The following is a 22617-nucleotide window of genomic DNA, read 5'->3' on the forward strand; positions in this document are numbered from 1 at the left end:
GTGTCTCTGTAACATAGGCTGCAACTCACTGCAGTACTATACAATCCCTTCTCACGTGATTGTTGAATGTTAACATGGTAAAACTATACATTATACTTGATAATTAAGTGCTTGTTTGAACTCTCTTTTTTAAGCTAGAAGTTACTTATAAGCAAAAACTAGGTCATACAGATTTTGAGAAAAAAATCTTATAATGAAAAGTTCTTTTTTTTTTATAATGAAGAAAAAAACTAAAAGTCAAAAGCTCCTTTTTTTAAGCTCTTATATTTTTTCTTGAATTGTGTGTTTTTTTTTTAAATGAAGAGCTATAAAGATTGAGAAAGAGTTTTCTTGAAATATGTGCTTTTAATTTAAATTTTTATGTAATCACCAAACAACTTTCAAATTTTTTTTTAGCTTTAGTTTATAAGTAGCTTCTAACTTATAAAAGAGATGATCCAAACTGACTCTAAATTTGATTTTTGAATAAATAAATCAAATATAGTATAATAAAACGTAAAATATAACATTTTGGTATTATTTTTTTTATATTGACCCTAAATATTTCTTTGATGAAGAGTTATATCCCCACGAGTTTTAACTCTTGAGATAGTTGTGGGACTAATTCTGAGTCGAGGTTTAGTAAAAAACTCCTCCTTTTTTCTTTTGATATATTTGATAAAAGTTTGAACTCAGATTCTCTTCTCACTTAACTAAGTGAGCTACAGTCATTAGTAAAAGCTTAAATAAGTAGCAAAAACTTTTAAAATATAATATCCAAACATTTTATATCACAGCACCGAGTTCCTTTAATGTGACTAAAGTAATAATAAAAGAAAGCATTCACTAAATTATCAACTGACCAAATTAATTATCTGAAAAGAAAACAAAAAGAGAAAGATCAAAATCATAATTGCCATAAATGCCGCTCTTCATTGGGGAAAAAAAAGATAGTAACAGACAAAAGTAACAAAATATTGGAATAAAATCTTTTTGCATACATTTTCGTGTCAACCTCAATGAAAGTAGAAATAATCGATTTGCTCAAAATTTCAATAGAATTGATATTCTGCCCGTTGACCAATCAGGGAGAAGGTAAAGAAAGTCGACACTGAAATTAATTACTGAATAATAAGAACACCCGCCAAAATGAGTCAAAATGTCAAATAACTAATATAAAGATATAAATTACACTAGCAAAATGTTTAGAAGATAAAATATACAAAAAATTGAATTTTGTTATAAAATATGAATTTTACATGTGGATGATTATTGGATTTTCAGGAGGTTTATATTATAACATTTTGATTGCTTGTGATATTTGGTATGAATTGCAACCATCATGCATAATTGCATTGCTATTGTAAAATTACAAGAGATAGGAACATTGAAATAAATCTGTATATTGAATTATTCAAGAGAGTATAATATATAAAGAAACACTAAGGTGTTGTTTGGTTCAAGTGAAAATTTTAGTTCACCAGAGAATGTAATTACCAAGGATCTACACGAAAAGTGAATTAGATAGGAAAGTAAAAAAAAAAGTTGTTTGGTTAGGTCAAATTTTAGCAGGCAAATTGATTAAAAAATTTTATGCCTATGTTTGGTTGAGGAGTAAATATTGATGGATAAATGATATAAAATTACAAATATAACCCCAATAATAATATCCAATTATTAATACAAGTGGCAAGTCCGTGTGCCATTTGCTCTTCAACCAGATTGACAAGGAAGATAAGCTTATGCACTCAGAGGGTAAGAGCACTCAGATTTGCTCTTCCGGTCGCCTTTTGCTCTTCAACCACGATAAGCTTATGCACTCAGATTTGCTCTTTCGGTCGTCGTTTGCAGATTTTCTCTTCAACCAGATTTACTCACGGGCGCTGCTGACATTTTGGTCTGCTTTGGGTTTCACCTTTTGCCATTTAGCCGGCTAACCAAGAAAAACCATGTCCAAGATGTCTTTCCTAACAGTGACTGGTGCTCGCTTTCATGGGCAAAATCTGAAATGTTATGCAAATAGAATAGGTGGGGAAATTTTATGAAACTGTCTACCAAACAAGGACTTCAGCCATTGCCAAGTCGATTTGCATAGGCAACTTTTACAAAAGCCTGAACCAAACAACACCTAATAAATTTAGCTCATACATAACCTAAATCCTAATGAAATAAAGAAATAGATCTTTACAAATAATAAAGATATCCTAAAGATATTCTTTCCAATACTCCCCTCAAGCTGGAGTGTATAGATCATAAGCAACAAGTTTGAATAAGAAAAACTAAGAAACATAACATCAAAATAAACGAGCGTGGGTTGTAACCATGGTAGTTAAAATTCCAATTTAAATCTGCGCTTTTACGATATTACAATTTTTTAATCAAAATAATTTCATCAAAATTTCATAGGATTTTACGTTTTTACAATTTTTTTACATTAGGATTTTACGTTTTACGATTTTTTATTCTCCTTCCGATGTTAGGTAAAATCTCGATTTTAACTACCATGGTTGTAACAACTCTACTCCCCATCAAAATGGAGGGACACTTCATCTTGGGAAGAAAGAAAACTAAAACAAAACTTCACGGAATATAAGTCGGAGAAATCAACAACAAATCAACTGGAATGACCATCGGTTTGAAGAACTGGTGAAGAGGCGGTGCTGGAATGGACATCAGCAAAGGAAGAAAAAGACATCAACCACGGAAGGGCTGAGATAGACATCAGCCAAGGAAAGGTTGAGAAAAAGACAATGTTGCAACTAGAATACAAGCCAACGGAGCTAGTGTAACTGAAATAATCTGTGGACCAGAGAACAACAAAGATAAATGCTGCAAATGGAATACAAGCCGACGAAGCCAGTGTAACTCGAATAATCTGCGGACTAGGCAACAGCGGAAATAAATGCTCCCCCTGAATGGGAGGTCAAAATAAAGCCAAACAATGGAAAAAATAAATCAAATACAAGCCCAATCAGACTTGAATAACACCACAAACATATGTGGGAATAAAATAAAATTGGCCAAATACAACATAAAAAAATCAAAATAAAAAAAATAAATCAACAAAAAAGAAGAAAACATATCCGGAAGAAACAAGATTCGGTCGGAGAAGAAAAGATGATATGGTCGGAGGAAAGAGACGCGCCAGAACAATGACTTGATTTGGTTGCTGGAGAGAGAAAGAGATAGAGCGGATCTGAGCTTCGCCGGAAAATAAGAACAAATCTGATGAACAAAGGTCAGTGAAGGCGAGTCAGATTCTGGACAGCAGAGGGAATCCGACGGTGGAACCCTCACTTGCGCAACTCGATAGCGGCGGTTCCTTCGGCTGCGGCAATGGTCGACAACGACAAGGTGGACATATATGGCTTTCTCCAATTTTTTAGTGCGGCGGAGATGGAGGTCCGGCGAATATATCCAGGAAGACAGAGACGAAGCACGAGCAGATCTATGGAGATTCAACTGGAATGGCGCGCAACCAGAAGGTAGACGATATGCGAACACTGGCACGATGGTTGCGGATGACAACAGCGACGCTAGTGGCGTTCGAAGCGGACAGAGGGATGGATGGTGGCTGGGTCATTGATGGTGACGAAGCACAACACTTGTAGGGCAAAGGCAGGAACGAGGAGAAGAAACTATGAGAAGCGGAGAGAAATAGAGAAAGGAAAAAGTTGGGAAAATCAATCTCTCATGGTGGGTGATATCTCTATACTACCGTATTAAAATTATGAAAAAGAGTAAGGAAAGACAGACAATGTAACACCCCGTATATATCCGATTTGTTATCATATCATCGTATTAAGCCACGCTTAATATAAACATGCGAAATATCTTTTTCTTTTCAATTATGACATCATTATCATTAGCCAAGTTGAATTACTTAATTCATTTCATAAAACATCTCCTATATGTAAATTGCAAAAGACAGCTAACTGAAATACCTCATAACATAGATGTGAGTATCTAAGTCACGGATCTACAACACGTAGTCCGGACAATATCCTAATCCATTATTAATTACAACTAGAAACAACAAAACATAAAGTCAAGTAAATGTGGCATGGACAATCTCCCTGCTCACCAAATAAGGCAACAAAGCCCCACAACAGTCTCAACAATAACATCACGAAGCTAAAAGCATAAAAGGCAACAGTCAATATCCAACATCCAACATAAGCAGCATAACAACATATAATCAGCTAAGCTCCGGCCTCCTGCCGCTAGAGGTCTCAACCCCCGCATTACCTGAACCTGAAATATGTGCCCCAAACGTGGGGTGAGATCTCTAAAAAGAAAATCTCAGTAAGACAAGGGGTCCTCAAGGATCTTCCACCCCAAGCTCACTTACACATGCAATATAAGTTCAAAAGCATTTAACAGTATAAGTTTCAAAACTATGCAGTGCAACAAATATTCATGCCATGTGTGTTTTAACTATCCTACTGGCCAGAGAAATGCAGGACGTACGTCTACAACCCCACAATAAGTACAAGGAACACTTCTTGCACCTCACCCACAGCCTCACCATCTTGTAAGTCTCCACATACTCATGCTTACCGTATAGGTGGAACACCACATGCATATCATAAAGGCACTCGCATATAACAACTCAATCGCATTTATCAAAACAATACATGAAAACAACATCATGCATATAAACCATCCCCCCATGGGACATAGTGGAACCAACAATGGCTAAACCGAGGACACGAAAGCTTACCTTGCAAGCTAAAAATCCAAGCCAAGAGTCCACACAAGCTCAAGGTCCACACACAGCAGAATCACAATCTGTTTTGGACCAGCAATCATATCAATAACTATAGCTCACAAGTATATACATAAAGACAACGTTTTTCCTTTGCGTTCTATGTCTTAAGGCTTCTCACAAAGCCACAAGCCTTTAATCTCTTGATTCTGACTTAACTAATTATTACAGAGGTTCAACATAACCCATCATGGGTCCACAAACCCATAAATAACATTCTGTATGAACAGTACCTTCACTGTTCACGAAAACCCAGAATATTCGGATATTTGTCGGGGGCATATCCGGATATCAATATCCGGATATCTGACTGGCAATATCCGGATATCCATATCTGGATATCAATATCCGGATATCCATAACCCAATATCCAGATATTTCGCGGCAAAACTCAGATTATGCATTTCGCGAGATATCAATCCAAAGGTTCCATTTTTACCGATTACAGAAGCTTAAACATGCATTTCTAGGTGTGTTTAACCTTACTCAACCTTAAGTTATGATCTTTAGCTTGTTACATGCATCAAGGTTCCATTTTTAACCCTTAAACTCATGATCAAAGGTGATGAAGCTTACCCAAGCTCAAAACTCAGAAAAGGTTGCTCTTGGAGCTCTCCAAAACACTTCAAAGATTCTGACTTTGAAGGAAAACGAAAATGGCACACCACAATGGTTCTTTCTTCACAAAGGTGGCTTCTTGAAGCTCAAACCACCAAAAAATGGCTTTCACACCACAAAATCAAAGAGGTTAGCCCCAACACCCACTGACACAGACCCACCAACTCAGAAATGGAGTGTTTCCTCACTCATTATGCAAGCTCTCTCACACACAAGGTATTTGGTGAAGAAACAAGAACCAAAGGTGCTCTCTTTGGCTCACAAGAAGGGGAGGAAGAAGGTGGCAAGGTGGCTAATGAAGAGCACTCAGAAAACTTCACGTAGGCAGCCTCAAATGACCTAAAAATCTGTGCCACTTAGTATATATAGGCGGATTACACTTAATCACACTGTATTAGCATTAATAGCTACGCTTAGAATTTTAATCCCAAACTTAGGATTATGAACCTACTCAATTTTCTAAGATTTATCATATTTTTATTTTATTTTTCGCAGCACCTTTCCAGTACGCGCTTTTCCATAGCTAGTATCAGTTCTGGCACCAGTTCTCATTATTTTGACTTGAAACTTGTTTTACAAGTCCTATATATTATTCTAATGACATATACACACTTTTTATAATTTTCCGGGATACTTCATCGGTACACAATTATACCGAGTAGCAGAACCGATATCTGCACTTTTCGTCAGAAAAGCAACTTTCAGCATTATTACTCACTTACTATAATTATCTAAGCCTCATAATAATTATTAGGGTCAATTATGGAATTATTTCCTAATTTCACATAATTAATTAATTAACTTTCTTAATTAACAGTGTGGGTTCTTACATACAAGGATTCCCCTCGCTAGGCTCTAGATACCATGTAAAATTACAAGAGAGAGAGAGTGGAACATTGAAAGAAATATGTATATTGAATTGATTCAGGAGAGTACAATATATAAAGAAACACTAATGGACTTAACTCATACCTAACCTAAATCCTAATGAAATAAGTAAATAGATCTTTACAAATAATAAAGATATCTTAAAAAAAAATTTTCCAACAGTTATGTAATCGGTCCCCCTATTCATTCTTTCTTATATAAGGACATGTATTATATGAAAAATGAATAATAAGAATTTGTGATATTCTCTAACTTTCTTAAGAGTTCATGTTTTGATCTTATTTATATTTTTCCCTTTATTTCATACTTTCGCTATTTTTTTCTCTTACTTTAATAACATATTATCAGCACGATCAAGTCTCTAATAGTGTAGCGGCATGAGTCTTTGGTATAGCAAGTTCTTCTATGTTTCATTTCAAGCACAAACTTTGGTGTAGCAAAATCCTCCATGTTTCATTTCAAGCACCAATCTTTATCAACCAAGGGATGCGTTTGATCAATATAAAAGGGAGTAACACATTCTTATCTCTCTCCTTCAATTAATATAATTAATGGCTTAATTTCTTTCTTTTTCACTTTTTTCAAGTTATTTACAATATGAATTTTTTTTTGTATATCCTTTATGATGAATTATTGAAGAAATTATATATTAAGAATCCGAGAAGGATTGCACAAATTAATGGATATCATTGGTCATTATTTATAATTGTGCTATATTTCTTGAAGAACTAGAGTTTTAGACCATGAATGAAAAGATACAATTGATTTTTCAAATGATTTGAAAGAAGGAAATTGAGAGAAAAAACTATCTATCTTTTATATCTCTTGAATATGCTCTAGTAGTAGCCATATCAAGAAAAATTATTCGGAGAAAAAAAATTAAATCAAGTTTATGCATTTTTATGGTTTAAGACAAGAATGAGTTGCTAGTGAAAAACCATAAAGTGAATGTTCCTTGAAATGATTATTTTAAATGGCCATATTCCAATTCTGAATCGATTGGTTTAACTATATTCCCTGAAGCGAATATTTTAAATTATAATTTTAGGCATGTCATGTGACATTGTTCCTATTAATATGGTGCAATTGTATATATTAGTTTTCTTTATCTGGATGGAATATTATTTGATTGGTCAGCAAAAATAATTAATAATTTTTACTTAATATATATGAAAATATAAATTCATTTGAAAGCTCTATAAGAGCTAGTTATTTTTTACAAGCATCATCATGATTTCTAGCGGTGCAATCTTGATTCAATGCTCTAGAAGAGCTTGTTCTATGTTACATGGAAGTACAAAATTACTAATAAGTGATGTTCTATACTATAGTAGATTTAGGAGAAATCTACTAAGCTTTAAAGATTTTGGCGCAATGATTATCTCATTGAAATCATGAATTAGAGTAATATTGAATATCTCATATTACATCTTTTGGACCTTGACATAAAATTATATTGAAAAGTGCAAGTCTTTTCTTCTGAATTATATTTTACATAATAAAAATTTGATAGAAATTAATAATTTACTAAGCAAAAGTTAGTTGATCCAAAAATCTTTACCCATTAGTACGAGATTAGGCCATCCAATGATATATATATATATATATCTATATATATATATATATATATATATATGAGTTAGGATCATTTTATACCAGTGTAAGTTACACTCTTAATCTTGTCCACTGATCCCATTTATATCTAAGGGCTCAAATTTTTTAGTAATGTGAGTCATTGGATACAAGTGGATCAATGGTCAAGATTGAGTGTAAGACTTCTAACTCTTACACTAGTGTAAGAATATCTTGCCCCTATATATATATATATATGGTAAAATAAGAATTTAGATACATACATTTTTTTTGGTAAACAATTTAGATACATACTAATATTATAGTACAAAGAAAATAACATTGTACATGTATATATTATATGTTGAAGTATCGCTAACGAAAATTATTCATTTAACCTTGGCTTATTAATATGATGCACTTGTATATATTTGATTTCTTTTTTTCTTTTTTTTTGAATATATGATTTCTTTGAACATCTTGATTGATAGAATATTTGATTGGTGAATGAAAAAAGATTAATAAATTAAATTTACATTTTATATGTATTTGATTTATGTGCATTTCATCTTTCTATTTTAGTTTGTGATATTATATATGTGATATGATTTTTAAGATATTTTTGTTTATTAATTTAAGACAATATGTCTATTTTTCATATATAGAGATTAAAGATAAATTAGGATATATATGATAGTACAAATTTATTTTAAGAGATAATTAACTATTTATATAGATACCTTGTAGAATGTTAATACCTTGTTTACTTAAGTTAGAGACATTATTAATCAAAAGTTTGTTATGTTGTTGGAAACTAGTAGTTTACAAGTCAAAACAATTATATTATTCGACATGTAATTGGGTAGGTTATCTTAGGCCAATGATGATAGTTCATATGGATATATGTTAAAGAACTAGGAGATTCTTTATTATAAGGAATTTGTTAAGTGTTAAATATTTTCAATGCAAATTGATTATAAGGTATCACATCACCAACTATAAATATAATTGAATTTTCAGAATATTTAAAATATATTAAAATATGATATTTACGCAAAATATCATTTATCTTGTAGACCATAATAATATTTTGGGAAAAGTTCACCAATGCCCGTGTGGTTTACTTTAAAATCATTTATGCCCTTGTGGTTTTTTTATCACATATGCCCCTGTACTTTGTAAAACATAAAAAACCACAGGGGTATATGTGATAAAAAATATACTTTTTGCAAACTACAGGGGCATATGTGATAAAAAAAATCACAGAGACAAAAGTGATTCTAGAGTAAATCACAGGAGCATTGGTGAATTTTTCCCTAATATTTTATATTTTTAATTAATACTTTTACTTGATAGTCGCATATTTATTTACTTTCAACTCAAAGTATTGCTAAAATAAGTATTGCTCAAATAATAAAGTTAATATCATGTTTCAATTATCATCCTATTAAGATAGCTTATCTAGATAAATAAAATATATCAATTTACTTCCAAAGCATTTTATGATTATTGAATATCAACATAAATTAATATAAATTTTTTTAATGTATGTGTCTATTCTCAAAACAGTTACATTGAATTTTTCATTAATTATTTAAAATTTATTTGTAGACTATGCTTATAAGATGGAAATTTACATCTACTTCGGAATATGATATGGTACATGTTGCATCTTTAGTTTGTATATCACAATTTGTGTATCACAAGTTTTCACCTTTTGGTTATGTTGTGTCATACTACACCATCTCTAGGAACTAAGATGCTTCTACAAAGTCTTCTTAGAATATGTGTTGGATTTGACTCTCTGTTTATTATTAGTTTCTTGTTATTATGGTAAGAAAAAAGCACAAAAATTTGTTCGAAAATACCAAAATTGGCAACTCTAGATATAGATACAAATCAATGTGAACTTAAAGTTTAAAGAAAATAAGTTTGTTGAATGTCAATTGTTATATAATTTTTTTTACAAATACCCAAAAACACTAAATCATATGTACCAATTACAAATATTATTGTGTGATTAATTGTCCCTAAAGGATGTCCTATAATTATGACAAATATTGAATTTAAAGTATACTAGAAGTGTGGTATATTAGTGGAAATCATATTACTCTTTAACAAAAAGAGAAATTTCAAAGTGACACTCCAAAAGAGGTCAACGATAATATAGATTAACTAAACAACCCCAAAAGTGGCATGTACTAGAAAGTTATGAGATCTCACTAAACAGTGGAAATATGAAGATATAAAATCATTATTGATAATGTTTTTGCATATGTAATTGCTTTTAAGAATATCAATGATAATAATCATTAACCTCAAACTATAGAAAAATGTCAACATCAAGCTGATTGATTAAAACAGAATGAAGCAATACAAGTTATGTTGGATTCATTATACAAGCATAAAGTATATTCAAACTAGTAGTTCAGGCACCTGAAGATGTCAAACAAAAAAAAGGAGAATAGCTCACCCAAAAAAAAGGGAGAATATGTTAAATGAAAATCGTGAAATATAATGTCTCACAAAGGCCAACTATATATTTCCCTATAATGGATGCAATACATTTTATATTTTTTATTAGTTTGGTAGTCTCTGAAGGACTTGTTATACATCTAATGGATGTAGTGATAAAATATTTAATAGATCATACGATAATGATGTAGATATGAAAATCCTTGAAAGACTCCAAAGGCAACATATGGGTATAGTAATTGCTTAATTATATGAATCATTTGATAGCGATATATATAAATGAAAGTCCTAGAAGGACTAAAAATGCTTGAAGCATATAAATGAAAACCTTGGGAGTTATATTCCATAAAATTAAAAAGGTCTCAGTATGGACTAAAATAATATGAAAAAATATGGTATAATTATCATAGTGAATATCTTAATAAAAAAGGATTTACCAATTGCTCTATACATCCATATGTTTTTACTAAAAGATTTATATTAGTATTTACAATTTAAATATCATTTTGAGACTCCTGAAGAGCACGAGAGAAACTGTAAAGAAAGATTTTCGAATAATTAAACTTTATCTTGGCATATAGATAGAGAATTTATGACATTTTTGTTCATCAATGAATTTATATAGAGAGTATGTTAAAACATTTTAACATTGACCAATCTCGTAATCCATTGACTTCACAAATGGTCATTTGATATCTTAGCATTGAAAAAGATCATCTATGTTCTCAAGAAAATTATGAATAAGTCATTGGTTCCAAAGTACCATGTCTAAATACAACGGGGGTTTGAACGTGTCTCGCTAATAATACATGACTTGATATAACATTTTCTACAATTGTGTTAGTAGTATATGACCCTACTTCAATGTGAAAACATTGGAATGGAATAAAAACATGCATTTCATTATCTTCGCGGGACACATGATATGAGATTATTTTATTAAATGGATTCAAAATCTGATTTAATTGAGTGAGCAAATGTTGAATATTTATCAAATCCACAAAAGGCGCGACCACAAAAAGAATATGTATTTACAAATGCTGATACCACAATTTCATGGTGATCAACAAAAGCATGGCAACATCTTCAAACCATGCAGAATTGATTGCATTATATGAAGCCGAAAGAGACTCTGTATGGTTAGGATTAATGGTTCAAGATACAAAAGAAGCATGTGGACTTTAAATAATCAAGGTAAAACCAATATCAACATATGAAGATAATACTATATGTATTGCTCAAATAAGGGAAGGACACATCAAGGGAGATACGACTAAGCACATTTCACCAAAATTCATTTCACATAATCTTCAAAGGAATTGTGAGACATATGACCATCAGCTTTGCTAAAATAAATATCCTCAAATTTGTTGACAAAGTCATTGTCAAAATCGTTGTGTTTGCCTACTAAAACTTCAGCAGCTTTGTATAGAATATTAGTTTATGTCATTTGAAAATAATATTGTTAATATCATGTGAAGTAAATTAACTACGGATATTTTATTCTTTTTCCTCCGCTAGATTTTTATCCCAACAGATTTTTTTAGCGAAGTTTTAATGAGAAATAGTGTTATAAAATATGAATTTTATATGTGGATATAGGGATATAAATAGGCTAGATCGACCTACAGCCTAACCTATATTAGGCTAGACTTAGCCTCTTATTAGTCTCCCTATATTAGGCTAGGCTAGACTATTGAAATTTCAGGAGATTTATGTCAAAACCTTTTGTTTACTTATGACTTTTTGTATAAATTGTAACCATCATGCATAATATTGCATTGATGTGTAATTAGTCTTCCTATTCATTGACGAAAATCAACGGTGATTAAGTTGATTGTAAAGATAGTAAACTTTTTTAGTTATAAATATATCTTTGCCCTTATTTCATACTTTCTTTATTTTTCTTAGTTTTATAACAATTTTTCATAAATCTACCAAAATTGAAAAGGTAACTTTCATACAAAAATTTTAGTCGAAATACAGGAGAACTATACCAATGTGCAACTGTTATATACTTGGAGAAATACAAAAGCATTAAACTCCAGTCCTATTATGTATTCTTAAATACTGAAAATTAATTTTTCTAGATTTTGCGACAGTAATAGTATTCAACCCAGCTTCCATTCTGTTGTATCCGCAAACAACAGTTCATAGCACAGCCAAAGGCAAGTGAATCTCAAGAGTCAGGAATGATTTTCCCATTGTTTTTTCTCTTTATTATTATATATTTTCCACCATGCAAGTTACTTCGGCTTCTTCCGCATACCCATCCGCGATTTAGCATATCTAAAGCTCTTGTTAAGCAATATCAAACATTGATGAGTAATGAGATTCCACAACTCCAACCCCCTCCACCCAACACCCCCCACCCCGCCACAAAAAAAAATAAAAAAAATAAAAAATACTTCAATGAGAAATATAACGCAGTTGACCAAAGGATACTCTAAACGGATTCCCTCACCAGCTGATGAGGAGTGGAGAATGGTGCCTTGCAGACTGTTCAGAGCGTCAGTTGAGCTAGCAACATCCTGCACATACAGTAGGCAATCAAACTGGGAACTTTACAAGATATATATATTTTGTGACTGGTCAGAATAAGTCCCCAAATAAAATCATGTAAATCTTGGCAACAGGCCATAAGCTAGTTTTAGGCATTTTTAAACATGACTTTGGCAACAGTTCTCATGTTAGATGTTACCATTATTGCATGCATTTTGTTTATTTTCATAAAGGAACACAGAGAGAGAAGACTCGGAACCTGATAAGAATATACTCATGGAGATGTATGTAAGGTGGGTAGTAGGGGATTATGTTCTACCAATGAGGTGACATAACTAACATTTGGATGGAGAATACAATATTCTTGGAGGTTAGGCTGAATATAAGATGAGAATGTGAAGTGAGAGGGAATTGGGTCATGGGATTTGGGAGAGAGTAGAGCCTCTCTAATTGCTCTACACTATCATTTTCTTTTCCTGTTTCACTTGTAATTTCTTGCCATTACTATTACCCTTGTCCTGTTGATTTGCTTGTACTTCTAAGATTAATACCAATAATACAAGCCACTGTTTTCGTTTAAGTATCAATTTTGAGTTCTGTTTTCTGTTGTTATTGGCTTGGTTCTTATCAGAATCCATTCATAATAGAAAGTTGAAACAGGAAGGAACATGCTGAGTGATAAAATACTCCCATTTATTTAATTGTTGAATATGTAGCGCAAACAAAAAAAGAAACCTGGAAATCAACAAATGCAACTGGAGCCCCATATGTGCTCTGCACCTTCAGTTTTAAAAATCCAGGGTATCTGATACAAGATAAATGTAAAAGCAAAATTAAATTAAACTTCTATAGACATTACAAATACAAAAATAATTCAAAAATACATGTAGACTGACCTAGAAAAAACATGCACTAGCTCTTGTTCATTACAAGATGGCCCCAGATTAGCTACAAATAAAGTTGCACACGGAATCGGATTTTGTGGAATGTAAGGAGTTGAACACTTTGGCTGTCAACATAAGATAAGAAACCAAACAGTTACTGAAGTGAAAAATACAAGAGTTTTAAAATTGAATATAGTCCCAAATGCATAGGATTTGAGAAAAAAAGACATGATTAGACGCAACGTTTCAAACATGAGAAACATACTGACATAAGCACCGCATAAAAATGATCCAACCCCACATTTTATTAATGCCAAACAAATCAATAGATGTGTGTTGAGGAATAAGGTATAGCTTGAAGAAAAGATAACTATCAGGTATCCTTCAGAAAAGTAACATGGTATCAGGTAAGGCATAATAATGTTTTAAGAGCCTAATCAATTAAGTAAACGATCTGAAGTATAAAAACATTACAGTTTAACCACACAAGTTTGAATACAGTATGAAAAAAGAAGGTTAAGAAAATTTGAAATAAAAGAGAAGTAGTTTTGTTACCAAAAAAAAAAAAAAAAAAAGAGAAGTAGTTTCCACCCAAGAGCTTAGCTCAAGCGGCACCAAGTCCCTTTGGGGACTGTTGAATCCTGGAAATAGAAACTTTGCCTACACTTTAGCTTACCATCTTCCTTCTCACACCAGATCATAGTCCTATTCTGATCCATCCCACCCCAAGACAACACTTAGTAGTCAAGAAGAGGATAAGATTAGTGCAAACAACCCAGGTGAGATTATGTGAATATAGTAACAAAAACATGTCTAATAGTGGAAAAAGGAAGCATAATGGAATATGACTCAATTAATAGTTGTACGAGGGAAATCATTATATTCTCTACATTATTACCTCAGATCAATATAAATACAAAAAGAGTGAGGCAGAGTTCGCATGTGTCATATATTTATTAAAACAAAAAGAGAAATGCAATCTCACTTTGAAGAAGCTTTCTCCGAACTAACTAAAAAGAGGGAGAGATAGGCAAGTAATGCTTTAGAATTCAATTAAAGGCCCAACAAATAGTTGAGACTTATTTAAATCAAAAGCACTTTGTTTTTAACACTGAAAGATAACCATTTGAAGCACATAATAGTAGAATTTTTTTTAAGGTTATGCAGCAAACAGATATATTCAGTACTTTATCACACTAACCAGATTTGCAAATAGACTGTCATTCACAGCGTTCCCATCAGCATTCCCACGACTATTACAGGAAACAAGCAAACAAATAATCAGACGAGATAGAAAGAAATACAAAGGCAACAGCTCCCAAAAAAAACTCATACTTCAAACATGTTAGTTATTTTCTTCTAATAGACATAGAGTTGCCCAACTGAAGCACAAAATTACTTCTCAAATTGAAAAATGTGCTTTATCTGAGTTAGAAGCAATCACTTCCACATAATAAAGCTGTGATTAAGTAGTGCAGATGACCTTTGTGCAGATGAATAACCAATCGTGTTCGTGTTGAAAGCAGGATTACCCATTCCAGGCATGTGAATGCTGCTAACACCTGCTAGTGCCGAAGAGTGCAAAACATGTGCAATGTGAGCTCATAGACAAAAGTGTCCTTTGTGTGATCAATAGTTAACTGGTCTCCAAGCAAGAGATCAGACATTGAATTGAACATAAAAATGCAACAATGTAAACTGGAAAAAAAAAAAAAAGTTCACAGAAGCAGCATATATAGAGAACATCCTATGCACTAAAAAACTCTAGCAATATCATCTTACCAGAATCAGGAGAGGCCCATGAAGGTGCAGAGCCTCTTGCTTTTTTATCTGAGCCAGCTCTCTCATCATCTGCTTGTCAAGGTCAATAATGGACAATATTTAATTGGAAGCTCTTGAAATACAATGAGATAAAAGAATTTGTTTGAAGATTACGGAAAAAATATATTACAAAAGAGACCTACAGCATGTTCGGTTTTTGCTTATTTTACATCCAAAAAAAAAAAAAAAAACCATCAGTTCAAAATCTCTCGAACATTTTGATTTTGAACTTTCTTTAATAGCAAAATAAGCTAATCAAACCACACACCTATCCTTGTGCGCTTAGCTCTAGAGTTGGATTTTGCCAGATCAATATAAAGTGTTGACCCCTTTTCAAGATCAAAGACCATCCCCTGCAAACCGATTGATGTCAAGTACTGTTAGCAACGATAGCAATCAAAATCTTCAATTCCGACATAGAAAACTGAATAACCAATGTATTTGATACCACTGATCATAACATACAACACTTAAACAGGTATGTTACGTTAAAGATCCTTACATTCAGAGCATGCATTGCAATTATTGCGGATTGCTGACTCACGAACACAGCAAAAGCAAACGGCTGTCAGAACACAAAAACATGTCAGAGAAGTAAATCCACAATAACACAACATGTTTTGCACCAAGAAAACAAAATATAAAAAAACCGTTTTAGACGATCGTCATTGTACCTGCGACGAATTGGTTTGGCTACGAAGATGCGATGACTCGTAACCGGGAAACTCTCGGAAGAGATTGTAGATTTCGCGGGGCTTTACATCTTCGGGAAGCCCAGCGACGAAGAGGGTGCGAACCTCGTTGCCAGAGGAATGAGGAGGACCGTAAGAACCAAACACGGGTTGTTGCTGATGGTGATGGATATACTGCGGATGCAGGTGGTGCGCCGGCGGGAGAACCGCGCCAGGAGGCGGTGGCACCACTGCCATGAGAGGCGGCTGAGCCTGCGGCGGCGGAGGAGGGTGTTGATAATACTGATAAGTAAGAAGGCCCGACGGTGGGGGCTGTGAGTAGTAGGCAGCCATGTCGTCCATGGAAGTTCGATTGAAGCTCAAACAATAAGCCCTAGAATTTTATTTTATTTTGATTTATTTTTTTTAGATGGTTTAATATTTCTTTGTTTTGTTGAGTTAGTGGGCTTTGAAGTTTTATATTAGTGTGGATTATCTTGTTAACATATTGGTGGGCTGGCCCGTAGATAAAGTGGCCCATTAAAAAAAGATTCCGGTCAACCAAATTGTTGTTTCATACTTTCATTGCTAAACATTTTATTTCCATTATCTATAAGGGAAAAAAAAAAAAAAAAAAAAAAAAAAAAACCATTACTAACCTGTTCCTTAAGAATTCGAATCTTCTTTTCCTCGTATTAGGATTGCTAGCCCGCGAACACAAGGGAATTTTTTTTTTTTTAACTTCATTTTAAACCTTGTGGACCATTGTTGTAAAAAATTAGGGTAAAAACATAATGTTTTTACTAGAGTGGTGCATGTTAAACCGCAAGTAAAAATGATCCTTGGTAAAAACTGATAAAAACGTTGCGTAAAAACGATAAAAACTTATGCTTTGACCGTTTTTACTTAAAACAATTTTTTTTTTTAAAAAAAAGATTTACAAAAAAAGAAATTAAAAAAAACCCAATTTTCGTTTTACCCAAATCATATGCACCGTATTTTGATATTTTTTTGTTTGAATATATGTCTTTTATAATTATAATTTATAAAGATGCAATTCTAAGTTATGATATGAGAATTGTTTTGTGTTTCTGGATCATTGTGTGCATTGAAAGAAGTGAAATTATATCCTGATGAGCGATGATCCAAAATCTGCAGAGTATATGAAGCAGTTAGAGCAGATTAGTTATCCATTACTTGTTAGTTATCACTGTTTATAATTTTGATACTTGGTTATCAACAATAATTTTCCTTTTTAGATAGATAAATGGCTCAACACACATGTTCATTATGTGATTTTTTTACATATATATATTTATATATAATTTTGTATCTTGACCTTAAGTAGTAGAAAGTAGAAACTTTACGTTTCGTGTCGTTTCTACATTTTACATTTCTACCACCCCTTTCCGTTTCTACGTAGAAACTCGAGTTTGACAACATTGTTATGGACTATGCTTATTCATTTAATTTTTGAAATATTAAAGTATTTTTATTATATAAAATATAAAAGTATCTCTAAATAAAAAATATATATTATTTTCACTCTACGAAACAAAATGCAATTGTGTTGATTAATGATTATAAGGTTGTGTAGAGATGATGAGTAGGCGATCAAACAAATCAATGGGAATCCCACGTGGAAGCCATGGGAGTATAAGGTTGTGCCTCGAATAGTTGTGATGCCTATGTATGTTGGTAGCAAGTAGCAACAACTAATATGGATGCCATCTCATTTTCCAGAGCTAGATTGAGAAATGGAAAACACTCTCTATGTCAAGCATGAGCATGTGCACCTCAGATAAACTTGGTAAACCACTTTCTTAGTTATCATATATTCCATTCAGCCGTTAAATAGGCTACTGATACAAAGCATGTACACAACTAAAGAAACGGTAACAACCTAAACAAACTCCTAACCTATCGGATATAACAAACCGATACAAATAGAAAATACAGCAAATAGAAAATACAGCAAAAGTGCTGATACATACAGAATCGGATAGGATGAGATCTTTTTCTAAACAAATTAATCCTAACAAATAAATACAAAATACAATCCTAACAAATCTCCAACACTCCCCCTCAAGTTGGAGCATGTAAGGATGAAATGCCCAACTTGGGAAGAAAGTCGAGAAACACACGTTGTCCTAGAGCTTTAGTAAACAAATCTGCAAGTTGACAAGAAGAACGGACATGAGCAGTGACTATAGTATTGGCTAGAAGATGATCACGTACAAAGTGACAATCGAGTTCAATATGCTTTGTTCGTTCGTGGAATACCGGATTCGCAGCTATGTGTAAGGCTGCTGTATTATCACAAAACAGTTCCATGGGACTCGAATGAGATACTCCAAGGGAAGCAAGAAAGCCTTTGAGCCAAACTAACTCGGCGGTTGCTGCTGCCATGGACCTGTACTCGGCTTCTGCAGAGGAACGAGAGACAGTAACCTGTTTCTTTGTTTTCCAAGAGATGGGTGAATTTCCTAGCATAACAAAATAACCAGTAAGAGACCGCCGAGTGAGGGGGCATGAAGCCCAATCTGAGTCACAAAATGCATGGATTTGAAGGTCACAATCTGACTTCAAGAGGAGGCCCTGTCCTGGATTTAACTTAACATATCGAAGGACACGCATTACTGCTTCAAAATGTGACTGCTTGGGGTGCTGCATAAACTGGGATAGGATGTGAACAGCGTAGCTTAAGTCAGGCCTGGTGATGGTAAGATAAATTAATTTACCAATCAGTCGTCTATACCGTTCAGGAGTCGCACACTCTGGTCCGTCATCTAAAGCAAGACGATGATTCTGTTCAATAGGAGAGTAAGATGGTTTGCAACCACTAAGACCTGCCTCCGAAAGAATATCCATAGCATACTTGCGCTGACACAAAAATAAACCTTTTTTGCTTCGAGCAATTTCGATTCCCAAAAAATATTTCAAGGAACCTAGATCCTTGATTTTAAAACACCGATTAAGGTAGGCTTTGACGGCACGACAACCTTGCGAATTATTGCCGGCGAGGATGATATCATCCACATACACTAAAAGAGCCAAGAAAACTTCCCCTTTCTGTAGTGTAAACAGTGTGTAGTCAGCCTTAGATTGAACAAAGCCGTATGTGAGCAGGGATGTGCGTAGCTTGGAAAACCAGTTGCGCGGAGACTGCCGTAAACCATAGAGGGATTTATGAAGACGGCACACCATGTTGTCTGATCCATTACTGAAACCCGGGGGAAATCTCATATAAACTTCTTCACTAAGATCTCCATTTAAGAATGCATTGTGGACATCAAGTTGGTGTAGTTCCCAGTTTTTAGCAGCTGCGACTGACAATAACGTACGCACACTCACCATTTTCGCGACAGGTGCATATGTCTCACCATAGTCTTCCCTTGCGACTTGGTGATTTCCTGCGATCACCAACCGTGCCTTGTAACGTTCCACGGTACCGTCAGACTTGTACTTAATCTTGTAAATCCACTTGTTGGGCAAAGCATGCTTGCCTGGAGGTAGTTTAGAAATGCTCCAGGTACCATTATCTTCCAATGCATTAAGTTCAGCTCGCATGGCTTCAACCCATCGTGTGTCAAGCATTGCTTCGCGAAAACCATTTGGTTCATGACCTGCATCAATGGCTGCAACAAAGGCTCGATGCTTTTTAGAAAAATTAGTGAAACTAACAAAATTACTCATGGGATACCGTATACCTGAGGTGAGGCTGGGTTGGACGATGGAGGGTGGTTGTGTTTCAGCCACGTGACATGCATAGTCCAGCAGATAAGACGGTGGCTTTCGTGGACGGTGCTGGCGCGTGGGGACCTGTGCTGGAGCAGATTGCTCGATGTCCTCTATTGTGGCAGGAATTGTACGCGACTGAGGAGCAGGTTGCCCTCCTTCTACCGTCGGGTCTGCATAATCAAGAGCAGGTTGCACTCCTACTGTCGAGTCAGCATAATTATCACGCGGAGAAGCAACTTGCACTCCCACTAGTTCAGTCGGTGGAGCAGTTGGTGAAACAATGTGTTCAGTCGGTGGAGCAGTTTCGGTCAAGTCAGCACGTGTCTCACTCGGTGGACTAGTCTGTACTGCAGTGTCACTCCCCCTATCCACCAATTCTGCCCCTTCGCAAATTGGAAAGGCACCCAAGCGTTGCCTCATTAAACTGTCATCACTCGGTGTAGAAGAAGAGGTAGGCACGGATGCAGAACCTGAACCTTCTGCCACGGATGCAGAACCGGAACCTGCTGCAAATGGGAGCACCTCTTCGTAAAATACCACATCGCGGGACACAAATTGTTCATGTGTTTGTAGCTCCAGCAAACGCCATCCCTTCTGCCCAGACGAATATCCAATAAAAACACAACGTCTTGACCGTGGTGCAAATTTATCGGTTGGCTTGGGTCTTGTATTGGCATAGCATAAGCAGCCAAAAGTGTGTAAATGACTATATGCAGGTGGCTCTTGATGAAGTACCTCATAAGGTGACTTGTCGTGGAGGACCTTTGTAGGAGTTCTATTTATCAAATGCACCGCAGTAAGCACACTCTCCTCCCAGAAATCTACAGGCATACCTGCATGAAATAGTAAAGCACGTGATACATTAAGAATATGGCGATGCCTCCTTTCTACCCTACCATTCTGTTGAGGAGTATGAACACACGAAGTTTGCTGCAAAATTCCTTTTTCTCCTAGCAATCGCATCATTTTATTAGATTTGAATTCGGTCCCATTATCTGATCGCATTATTTTCACAGTTTTACCATACTGATTAGAGACCATGGCTAAGAATTTATTTACACGATCATAGGTTTCTCCTTTGTCTGCCATCATATAGGCCCAAACACATCGACTAAAATCATCTACTACGGTCAAGAAATAATGAGCACCAGATAAAGAAGAGGACTTGTAGGGTCCCCAAGTATCACAATGTATCAGATGAAAACTTTCTTTACTTCGTGAGTCACTTAAAGGAAATACAGAACGGGTCTGCTTGGCACGTTGACACACGGCACAAGCTTTATTTTTTACAACTTTATTCAAAGAAAATTTAAACTCTGGAATCAAAGATAGCACTTCATATGATGCATGCCCCAGCCTGTTATGCCACAACTCCAAGGTTTTTCCTGCTTGTACTGAAGCTGCCACCACATGTCTAGGCTGAAACACATACACCCCATCAGAGAGTTCACCCAAACCAGTCTCCCTCTTCAGTATTCGGTCCTGCAAGAGACAATTTTTGTCAGTAAAAGTCACTATCTGTTTGTTGTGCTTTAACAATTGAGAGACAGATATCAGGTTACATCTCAAGTAAGGCACATATAACACATTTTGCAAATTAAAATGTCCATCTATCAGGACTTTTCCCTCCTTTCCTGCATACGTAACAGTCCCATCTGGCAAGGTTACACATAAAGGTTGAATATTTCTTATTTCATGCAAAAGATTCAAAGTTCCTGTCATGTGACGCGAGGCTCCACTGTCCACGAGCCATTTGTTACTACTGTCCTTACCAGAGAGTTTTTCGTTGGATGTTTGAGGCTGATCCACCAGAGCCATTAATTTGTTGACAATTTCTGGTGTGAGGACTGAATTTGCAGTAGCTGGTTGCTGCACATTTGACAGCTGAGACGCTGCTGTCTGGGGATGATCCCATGTTACTGCTGCATGCACATGTTCCTTGTAGCGTCCCCCTGAGCGTCCACGTCCTCTCCCTCGTCCACCACTGCGGTTTGGAGGAAAACCAATCACATTCCAACATTTGGAAGGGTCGTGATTGCTCCTTCCACAGTGGGGGCAAGGCACACGATCAACAGCTTTCTCAGAAGATGCCTGCGGTGCTGTGTGCTCTATCATTCCTTTGGACTCAACTCGTGAGGCACATCCCACGACATTTGCCCTCTCCTCTTGACTGCGGACAATAGTTCGGTGAGTCTCCTCCTGTGTGACAATGGCATACACTTTATTGATGGATGGCAGAGGTGTGGTATTCAGAATTTGTGACCTCAAGTTGCCGAAAATAGAGTCATCCAATCCCATTAGGAACTGGTAAACCCGGTCCTGCTCCTTCTTTTCATCGGTCTCTTTTGCGAATGCACATTCTGCACCACATGCACACTCCTTGCGAGTGGTGCTTCCTTCAAGCTCATCCCACACGCCTCTCAGCTTCATATAGTACTCTCCCACACTGCTCCCAAGCTGCTTCAAATTAGCTAAACTTGTCTTGAGCTGATACTGTCGTGGGAAATTCTCCACAGCATACCGCTCCTTCAGGTCGTCCCAAAGGGCCTTTACCTCATCAAAACACTTGATGAATGGTTGGAGGTTGGGATCAATGGTGTTATGGATCCACCCGTTGATCATTGAGTTACACATTTCCCAGGCGCGCCATTCATCTGCGTCTGCCTCATCCGGTTTTTTCACGGTTCCAGTTACGAAA

At 35.1% G+C, this 22617-nt stretch overlaps 1 protein-coding gene across 1 annotated transcript; it reads right to left on the bottom strand.

Annotated features, from left to right (window-relative positions):
- Positions 1 to 12243: 12243 nt before the first annotated feature.
- On the bottom strand, positions 12244 to 16573 carry LOC133288033 (protein WHI4). The gene is made up of 10 exons (XM_061485727.1): positions 16182 to 16573; positions 16010 to 16072; positions 15776 to 15860; positions 15469 to 15537; positions 15170 to 15248; positions 14888 to 14939; positions 13699 to 13811; positions 13538 to 13607; positions 12746 to 12831; positions 12244 to 12589 (listed from the first exon to the last, which is right to left on the bottom strand). Exons 1-10 carry the CDS (start codon positions 16539 to 16541, stop codon positions 12547 to 12549), a joined length of 1020 nt encoding a protein of 339 aa, XP_061341711.1. The 5' UTR covers positions 16542 to 16573; the 3' UTR covers positions 12244 to 12546.
- Between the last annotated feature and the right edge of the window lie 6044 nt (positions 16574 to 22617).

Source organism: Gastrolobium bilobum, unplaced genomic scaffold, assembly GCF_033153095.1.
Source record: "Gastrolobium bilobum isolate Gb01-03AN ecotype WA unplaced genomic scaffold, APGP_CSIRO_Gbil_v1 utg2810, whole genome shotgun sequence".
Taxonomy (NCBI): Eukaryota; Viridiplantae; Streptophyta; class Magnoliopsida; order Fabales; family Fabaceae; genus Gastrolobium; species Gastrolobium bilobum.

What these genes read in the sequence shown, in the direction of transcription:
- LOC133288033 (XM_061485727.1), bottom strand. Translation starts at nt 16,541, where the DNA reads ATGGACGACATGGCTGCCTACTACTCACAGCCCCCACCGTCGGGCCTT. An exon ending in GGTTATTCATCTGCACAAAG is followed by an intron (nt 14,940 to 15,169) that starts GTCATCTGCACT and finishes TTCCTGTAATAG; the next exon opens with TCGTGGGAATGCTGATGGGA. An exon ending in GGTGAGGGAATCCGTTTAGA is followed by an intron (nt 12,590 to 12,745) that starts GTATCCTTTGGT and finishes CAAGAGCTTTAG; the next exon opens with ATATGCTAAATCGCGGATGG.